General features: G+C 40.3%; 1 protein-coding gene across 1 annotated transcript; it reads right to left on the bottom strand.

Annotated features, from left to right (window-relative positions):
* Window positions 1-392: 392 nt before the first annotated feature.
* On the bottom strand, window positions 393-8,002 carry MMP7 (matrix metallopeptidase 7). Its single transcript, XM_074860194.1, has 6 exons — window positions 4,596-8,002; window positions 3,839-4,062; window positions 3,584-3,732; window positions 1,851-1,976; window positions 1,160-1,321; window positions 393-601 (listed from the first exon to the last, which is right to left on the bottom strand). Exons 1-6 carry the CDS (start codon window positions 4,701-4,703, stop codon window positions 579-581), a joined length of 792 nt encoding a protein of 263 aa, XP_074716295.1. The 5' UTR covers window positions 4,704-8,002; the 3' UTR covers window positions 393-578.
* Between the last annotated feature and the right edge of the window lie 1,832 nt (window positions 8,003-9,834).

Raw genomic sequence — 9,834 nt, 5'->3', positions numbered from 1 at the left:
TGGGAATCCTACTCCACTACTTCCCAAATCTGCTTCTCTGGCAAGCAAAGGAGGACACAAAGTTGAAAAGCTGTTCCCTTTGGGAAAGCATCCCATCCCATGCTGAAGGAAGCACTGTGGAGACCTTCTCCTCTAGGTGTGAGGTGCATGAGAAGCACACTGTGATTCTGAGGAAGTAGCAGTAGGTACTGGGAAGGGCCAGGACATGTATGGGAACAGAAAGAAATCCAGAAACAGGGTTTGTAACTCCAGCAGTAAATGCGCACAGGCTCTTTAGGTACCTATACCTCTGTTTAGAAAGATATTTGTCTGTCTGTCTATCACAGATGCAGGAGTTATTTAATCCCCCAGTAAAATGCCAGAAGAAAAGCCAAACATTAGACAACAGAGTATACAAGTTTGGGGGTTTTTTAATTGTTAAGTGAAATTATATAAAGTGCAAATAAATCAGTGTAAAAATTCAGGGAGAGAAAGTGCAGTCCAGGAGTTTACCACTTTAATTAGCTGCAGAATTAAAATTGTTTTGGAACACCAGAACAATCGGATGTGAATTCTTTGGTTTTTTTGAAGCACTTTCTTCAAGAGTTTGATGATTTTCTCCCTGTAGGAAAGAAGGACAAAACATAGAGACTGTTTTGTGTACTGGAAATGGACAATGCAGACAACTACGTTTTATTCTTAGTGTTTCTCTAGCATGCCCTGAGGAAGGTGGTGCCTAAAGAAAAGCAAACCTGGCAAAGTTTACCCTGTGGAGTCAATTCTGATTATGCTCCACTCTTACTGCTGAGTAGTTTCTGCCTTCACTGAACTGTCCCATTGGTAAGTGGCACAGTCTCTCATTTCCCTGCCAGTAGCCCCACTCACTGAAACAGATCATTTGCAGAACAAGGTCCTCAGAATTTGTTCGGCAATATGTAGGTGTGCAGGAAGACAGTACACCAGGCCACTGCTGCTGCTCTGTCACTTCTTGGTTGAAGTGGGCACATCACATGCTACAGAAGGACTATAGTGGATGGAATATATAGAAATGTGTTTTTCCCAAGTTTGTTCCCCTTCTTTCTTTTTGGTAATGTGACAAGGCTCTTGCAATCAGGGAGAGTAGTGAAACCTGTACCCCAGTATGTTTTATCTTGAAAATCAAATCTCATCATGAATTTACCATATAACTTCCAAATTCCTCGCTTATCATCTGCTGAAAGTCTGAAGGTTGCTGGGTTCACATATGAGTAGACAGGGTACATCAGAGCTTCAGGGACATTTGAATGACCGAGTCCCAAAGAATGGCCAAATTCATGAGCAGCAACAAGGAACAAATTAACTTCTGCAGCACAGAAACATAGAAAAGTATGTTAAAGGTATGGCATTTCTTTTTAGCATACAAATAATTGAAGTAGCAGGAGAATTTATCGCTTTCATTCCCCTGGAATGAAACCTCAGTGTTTTGATCAGTTATTACTGAACTTTCTTATGGAACTATAATATTTTAATAAAAACATTACTGATCCCTTGCATACGCATCTAAAGACCCTGAGTCTCTTTCTAACTCTGCTTTTAGTCAACCTTATTCCTACAAGCAAGTCATTTTACCTTTTTGTAATTTATGTAGAAAACAGATGGTCATAGTCCTTGTTTAGCCTGTGAAAAGTGCTTTAAAATATGGATACAATGGGCATTATGTAGCTGTTAATGATAATGAAGCACAAGTACTTAGAAAAGTAGTTGAAAAGAACAGAAATGTTGTTACTGAAATGGCACTGAAGCACGAAGAGTTATGGAAAGCATTTCCTATGGCTGTCTTCTAAAATGTACAATATTTGCCTTTCCTCTTCATACAGACATGTGGGTTTTACCTTTATTGAACTCTGACCACCTTTCATCATCATCAAAATGAGCATCTCCACCAAGTCCTTCTCCAGGTGCAAATGCATGAGCTAGTGTGTTACCTCTTCCATCAAAAGGATATCCATCACCATGCTCTGCATTTGAAAAGAAATAAATATCATCAGATGGCATTGGCTGTAATGTTTAAATTCAGCAGATTAAAGCATGTTGCTTGTTTCTGATAGTTTTGTTCATTACCAATCCTTAAAAAAAAATCCTAGAATAGCAGCAAGGCTTAGGAAACACTCGCCAAATTCATGACTTGAGTTCAAAACCTGTATTTGATAATTCAGGCTGTTTCAGAAAAAGCTGAACATTTTTTATAAGCCTTTGTCAGGAATGTGGTTCTGAGGCAGCAGTCAGGGATTATTTCAGAATTAATACTTAATGCTTGACAACATTATAAGCACTTGAATGTTTTCAGTGTTGGAAAGTGCTGGGCAACATTAGTTGTAGACATTTTCACCTGTACCGATTTTAGTGGAGGACAATGGTTTGGGATATATAACCATGTTCCTGAAGAGCTAAGTTCATTTGTTCCCACCCTTGAGGTACGGTACCTACTTCTGTCACAGTGCATGTGGAATGTTACTGTTTCCCAACTTGAGGGCAAGAGCTGACAGGATGGTATATTTGTACCAGCTCTGGAAATTTCCCCCTATCCCTTAGTGAACCTCTGACTTGATAGAGGAGTATTTGGGGACTCAAATGCCATTCTGTGTCCTTTCCCCCAGACCATGTGGATGGACCTTGGGGCAGGGCTAACACAGGCAGAAGAGACATAGTCCTGGTGTATGACAAAGGATTAAAAACCGTTCCAGCTTGCAAGATCCTTTCTCACTTTGACTAGCACATTAGTCAACTCTTTGTGGCAATATAATATGCTTCCCATCAGTGAAGCATGATCTTGGGACATTTTGGTGTTTATATGCTGTCATCTACTTGTAAGCCAGGTGTCTAATCTTCACGTATATTCAATGGAGATCTTGTAAATATTGTCAATGGATCTAGAGAACAAGTCAGTTAACCTTAAAGTAGGCATTTAGTTTGGCTAGGTTGAGTTAGTTCAGGTGCTAGGCACAAGTTAAACGTATGGCTACATTCATGTATTAGTCTGGATCACAAGTGAGCTTCTGAAGTGACTCGACTGGTCATCTGCGTTTACCATTGCACCTTGGTGCAATCTTGGAGTGCACCAATGGGATTCTTCCTAGAAGAAAATCGACCAGAAGATACTCAGCATGGCCAAACCTTATGCACCCCAGCTGCCAAAGACTGTTTAGTCCAGGGAACCAGACTAGATTTAGACCAAAGTAAACCTGCCTGAAGCTGCTGGAATCCAGCCTGTGGAGGCTGGATCTCCAGAACCAGCTGGTTTGCTCTAGAGATCTGTTCCCGTTAGTTTGCACTATTTGTCAAGGCAGACAGAGCCTTGAAGATCTAAATTTAGGTGTTTCATTCTGGAGCTGATTTATCCCTCCATTTCACAGTTGTAACTATAAAAGGATTTTCTAATGGTTTCATGGGAGTAAAACTGAATCATAACATATAAATTTGGTGGTATGATAAAGAAAAGATAAAATCTATGCAGATTTCAGAATAATTCCAAACTCTTTGTTCTTTCTTAAATCTCTAGCTATAAAAATACATGCTTTGAGTCAAATATGGACCATTGTATTTTAAAAATGACAGGTATTCTCACCACGACGTGCAAATGCAATCACAATGTCTGCAGGTCTATTGAATACTCTTTGGAACTGCAGTGGAGTCACATCACTCCATACCATAAAAGCCCTCCTAATTGCATCATCCACTTTCTTTTGGGGTAGATCAGTTGTGTATCTGACAATCCTGGCAGCAAAAGGAAACAGATTAAGGTCATTTAGGGTGTGAAGGAAACCCACATAGTTAAATGCAAAACAACCCCTTTCCCCATAAAACCTGAGTCATCACTAACTTGTAAGTCAAATGTGTCTTTTTCCATCTTGGATTTCCAGGGAATGTGTTGTACTCTGCTATATCAGGGACCCCACATCTGGGCTGTTTCATTATTTCTTCTGTTTCTGCATTTAATTTCCCAGTTACGGTCAGGTGGAAAAACTTCTGCATTTCTTTAATCCTCTCTTCTAAGCTTAGGCTTTTTTCTTTTGTAGGAACTGGATAGAATTTATCAAGATATGCCTGGAAGAAGAAAAGGAAAATAAAAATTAATACATATATCTGTGATCTTTTGGTAATTGCATTTTACATTTGATTGAATTGTTTCATCATCCTTCAGTCATGGCTAGTTTTAGATGTATTTTTAATTCCTATTTCAGTTTACCAAATGTTGTTCTTTTGGTAATATAGATTAGCATATATAAAAAGAATTGCAATAGCAGCGAAACACTGTAGGCAAGCAATCCTTTTAAGTAAACACGATTTACTGAGCGTTCAAATCCACAGCCTTCCTGTGTAGTCTACATAATATTTTTGAGATGTTTTAAAAATGACATGCTCCCATTTATTTAGAAGTTGGAACTTGGTCTCTTTTGTAAGTTAGACTTAGGGTGTGTAAGCTAATCAGCAAGTTTAAATTGTTTTATATCACCTCTGCAAAAACTGTTCTGGTAATATAAGATAAGATAATAAAAACAGATAGGAAAGAAATGTAGAAGCTGAATCAAAGATCATGTTATTCATAATACAGTTACATGGTCCCCCTGGTAACATACCTTTACTTTCTCTAAGTCTGTGTCGCTCCATGATTCTGGTTTAAATTGTACTGGAAAAGCGAGACTCTCAGGTAGGAGGATGGCAGCACAAAGTAGGAGGTATTGCATAGTGCCCAGCTTGCCAAGGAGCCTTGCTACGCCAGCAAGGGTTTGAGCTTCTGTCTCCCAAGACCACAGCTAAAATGCTTATATAGATCCTGATAGCTCCAAGAGGCAGTTACATATGTGAATCACTTTTTGGTGGTGTTAATGTAATGTCATCACTATTCTAAGAAGTAAATGAAAGCACGTTAAACAAATTTTTCCTTTGACTTCCCTGTTGATGTCATGTCACGGCTAGTAGCCAGCTTTGGCTCTCTCTTTTCACATTATTCCAGTAGTGAAACCACAGGGTCATAGGGAAGTTCACTTTCTGTAACTTCATCAGTACAGTTACTGTATAATCACTTCTTACTGCGCTTTCCCCCAGTTCCTTATACACAAAAGCGTTTTGCAACGGCCTTTTGGTTGATGCAGAGGCACAGATGAGATGGATGGGAGTGCTGTGTCAATGAAACTACTGGCATTTCCTAGGAAGCATGCACAACACTGCCTAAGTAATTTTTCTGATTCAAATTATCTTGTGAGGTGTGCTATGCTGCAGGAAATCCAGTTCAGTGAAGTTAAAGAGGTGTCTGCTATTTTTACAGAGATCAGAAGAGAGCTCTTTAAATATGCCCTCTAGAAATAGGAGGCTGTGGATTCTTTGTCCTTTTCCTCCCAAATGAGGTGGCCTTTCAGGAGAGTCTCTTTATATTGGAGAACTAGATATAAAACATAATTTTCAAGAACGGGTGAAAGTCCTCAGGAAAAAAGTGAAGAGCTTATCCTAAGAAACGTGGAGCTATCTTCTACCTCCAGCTGTACCAATGTAATCTAACGGAGATCCATGAAGCACTGGCAGAGAAAACCAAAGCTGAGCAGGGCAGCCACAACCTCCCTGGTGCCTTGATACCAGCACTGGTCTCAGCTTCACTCCATAACTATCACTGAAAGTGATAGTTTTTGAGGACTGGAAACACCAGTCCACAGGCTGGCTTGTGATTTTTTTCAGGCTGTGCAGTTTTGTGACCATATTACCTCTAATCTGAAGGGAAAGGTGCATAAATGGGAAAAGACAATTGCTGTCTCTCACAATAGGACATCTTATATGGGTATAGCTGAACATGTATGGAAGGGTTTGTGGGTTACTAGCTTAAGTCCAATGTACTTCTGACTGACATGACAAGAAAGACTTTGATTTCAGAGGAAGATGATCTCTACCAAAACACTGCTGAGTTATGCAGTAGAGGACTACATTACACAGTGATGTCTGAAACAGTTGCTGAAGGAACAGTGCTTCCACCTGATACTGAAAACAGCCCAGATATCTGCAATGTGGTCATTTCTGTACATTTTGCTAGGCTTACAGGAAATCTATCAATGTCCAAACTTTAAAGCTTGATGAAAAAAAGCTGGTTTATTGTTAGGAGCAGGTTCATTTTTTTCTTCCTCAACCACTGACTTTATGTCTGACTGTGGCAGTAAAGTAGGATCTGGACCAGGGTCTGGGTGGCAGGAGATGAGGATGTGTTTAAAGCACTTTGAACTCTATGACTCTACTGTGTGGTACTGTTTATTTCCTCATATGCACAAGAGGAATTTGAAAGCCTCCAGAGCCCCATTCCAGTTGACAGACTATTGAGCAACTCACATATATCTTTAACTAGACCATGGGCAAAACTGAAACGGAGAGTTTAAACACAAGAGCTTGCTGAGAAAGGACAGGCGTCATGTTCCATTTTATTTTCTGCTGGAAATTTGTCAAGTCCCCTCCTTTTATTTATATTTTTTTTTTCAAAAAAGAGGGTTTCGATGAACGTTGGGCATGAACTGAAATAAAAAACTTTCTGTGAAAAGAATTTTCATTTCTTTGGGCTCAAAATCAGCAGGAAGCAATCTAATTCTATTAAGATCAATATCAAAAGGAAACAGATGCTGATTTCTAGATTTAGTTGTGTGAATTTTACAGACTTCTTTCTCTTTGTCTTGATCTTAAATGACAAAAACTGATGTTGGGAAAAATAATTTCCTGCCCAAACATCATAGTCATATAATTTACATTCAGCAGAGAACCTGTGCCTATGCCAGAGAGTATGGGCTGTGTAGAGAAAGTTCAAGGAGATCAGAAGAAATGCTGTTAGAGATATTTAATAATAGAAGTTGCTGTAGTCATACAGTGAAAATAAAAGTGCTCCATGATGGAAAATTGTACGAAGAAGACTCACAATATTGCCACTGAAATGTCTATACTGTGGCATTCTCTGAGGTGAGTAACCCTGCTGTGAACAAGGGTCCTTCATGAAACTATGTCCTATGTGGAGGTCATTGATGGGCATCAGAGCTTTTGTGGTTTAGAGAAAAATACATATATAGAAACTAAGACCTGAGCTTCCTTTGGACAGGAGTGGGATGAAAAAGTGAAGTAGAACTGAATGATTCAGTGGTAAATGATCACTGTTCCTTGGTCATTTGACTTGGACAGGAGGCTCAGCTGGATTCTGCCCAACCCAAATGCAGCCAACAGGGGAGTTAATGCAAGAGCTGCTCAAATGTCTTTGTGAATGTTATGTGTATAGCTGGGATGGAGTTAACTTTCTTTGTAGCAGCCTGTATGGTGCTGTGTTTGGATTTGTGGCTAAACCAGTGTTGATAACACACCAGTGTTTTGGGTATTGGTGAACAGTGTTTGCACAGCATCAAGGCTTTCTCTGTTTCACACTCTTGCCCCCACAGTGTATGGAAGAGGCTGAGTGGAAAAGAGGTTGGTCAGCTGGGATAGCTGACCCAAATTCTCCAAAGGGATATTCCATATGAGATAATGTCATGATTAGCAATAAAACTGGGCTAGCAGAAGAAGGTGGAGTGAGGGTTATCTTCCAAGGTAGTCATTGCCTGGAGACTGGCTGGACATCAATCTGCTTGCAGGAGGTGGTGAGCCTCTGGATCACTTCCCCCTTTTCTTTCACTTACTAAACTGTCTGTATCTCAGTCTATGAGTTTTCTCTCTCTTGCTATTCTTAATCTCTCACCCATCCCACTATGCACGGGGAGTGAGTGAGCAGCTATGATGTGGGTGATTAGCTGGTGGCTGTGTCTACCTACTACAGTGAATATCAAGCAAATAGAATGGCCAAAAGTTCCTGGGAAATATTTTGTTTGGGTCACTTGTGAATTATGCAGTATTGTATTTAAAGTCCTACCAAACTGGGTAGACCTGGATTCTTATGGTCTCCAGGACACAGGATTTGATTTGTTCCATTACCTGGTTATTCAATTTGACTAACAAAAAATAAAATTCAAACATGGCAAATATTTCTACAGAGTAAAATTATTTGCATTGCAATTTCTTGAGGCTAAGCCCAGTGAGTCACAGCCTGCTTTTCCTGGTATTTTTCCACAAAATGAACCTTCATCCTCCTCGTCTCAGCTTCATTTGGATGCAAAATGGCTTCTGAGCAACACAAATTTGAAGTCCCCTTATGGTTGTTATGGGCTATTTTTCTTGGCTGCGGGCTAGACTGTGGAGGGAGGCACATCTCCATGGCTTCTGCACTCCATTTCCATAGATTTTACCCCTGAGGGGGCTCTCTTCAAAGGAGTCCCTTGGCACATCGAGGGGTATGTATCCCTTTTGCAGACTGTGTAAGGGTAAAAACCTCCAGCCATCCAGCCTGGGCACTGAGGTCCTGCCAGGGCCCCTTGGCTCTGCGTCAGCCCATCCCTGGAGAGAGGCAATCCAGTTCTTCTCTCTTGTTTGTCTGGATCAAGGTGTATTGAGCTATTTCCCAGTGAGATCTACCTCACATTTCACTGCTTTAGGGAAAGAAAGGCCCAAGGAAGTGATTAGGTGTTCAGGTTCAACACAGTGTGACAAGAACTAACACATCTAAGTTACTAATACTTAAGCAATCAAACTTAACATATCTCAACTTGTGGATTTACTATCTTCTTACAGTACCTAGAATTGCTTTGCATTTAATTACATTGTACTTAGAACAGTTTAATTGGGATATTGTGTGGGAGAAAGATGTAAATAGAAATAAGTTTTTACAATAATAATCTTGAGCATTAAACCACAAGGGAAATGGCATTCCTGTAAATGTTACGTACCCATGTTAGTTCTGACATCCTCCATTTTTTAATCCATCTGCTCCTTTGGTCAATGATCAGGAGTCTCTCTTTCCTCCAGCTAACAGACACATGTGGATCTCTCAAAATTTTCCATGTAATAATTTGCTTATTCAATTTAAATTGAAGTTGTAAGATATAACCTTTAGGTGCACGCAGTCTTTCCTTCCTCCAGCAGCACATTACAGGTCATGTGGAAGGGAGGGGGCAGGAGGTCAGTCAGCTGTGTTTCACTGCAGTGTGAATCCAAACCTTGCTGGGCAGGAGCAGCGGCATAACCTCCTATAGTCACCTTTAATTTGTGAATTCCCTTTTTGTAGCTGGCTGTCCCCATCCATTTGTAAGTCTGACTCAACACTGTCTTTAAAGGACTGAGTCAAGACACAATCTAAAGTCCTGTGTACATCTTGTCTTGACAAAACAATATCCCTTCATGTAGGAAACCTTTAATTTATTACTTGGACTAAGGCAATCTCAGACTGCCTGTAATCCTGCAGCAAATCTCTGTGATAAGCAGCAGATTCCAATCTAAAACAGACTGAGCACGCAATGGCTTTGCAAGGGCAGGCAGAGTCACTGTGACCTCAGGGGGAGCCATGCTGTGCTCCGTCTGTCCACGCTCAATGTAACCCAAACTAAAGAACAGTCAATGTCTGAAGCTTCTCCTGACTCATCCTGAGGATCTGCACATGTCCATACGTTCTGAGACAGCATGGTAAGTTTGGTCTTCAGTGATGACAGAGTCCAGGGTTTGAAAGGCAGGGTAGACACAGCAAGACTTTACCTTCTTGTGCCTTTACCTCTGCTGAGCCTCATGGACTTGTATAGGTCTTTGGAAAAAGTTCTGGGAGTATAAATAACGTTAATCAAAATTTTGCATTTAGTCTGATTTGCAAAACCCTATTTCTATCAAAAAATTAAACAAACAGCCCTGAAACACCAGACAGTAGATAGACTTCATTGTAATCTGACACGCAATAAAGCAATTCCAGAGGAATTACAGATTTACCACCAAAGTTTTATGCTCTGG

This window comes from Strix uralensis, chromosome 2 (genome assembly GCF_047716275.1).
Source record: "Strix uralensis isolate ZFMK-TIS-50842 chromosome 2, bStrUra1, whole genome shotgun sequence".
Lineage (NCBI taxonomy): Eukaryota > Metazoa > Chordata > Aves > Strigiformes > Strigidae > Strix > Strix uralensis.
Note: the sequence above shows the minus strand (reverse complement) of the source record. Positions and strands in the feature narration are given on the sequence as shown.

Coding starts and splice junctions, on each gene's coding strand:
- MMP7 (XM_074860194.1), bottom strand. CDS start 4,703: ATGCAATACCTCCTACTTTGTGCTGCCATCCTCCTACCTGAGAGTCTC. Junction 1,977..3,583: donor GATTGCATTTGCACGTCGTG/GTGAGAATACCT, acceptor TTTCAAATGCAG/AGCATGGTGATGGATATCCT. Junction 602..1,159: donor AGGAATTTGGAAGTTATATG/GTAAATTCATGA, acceptor TCTTTCCTACAG/GGAGAAAATCATCAAACTCT.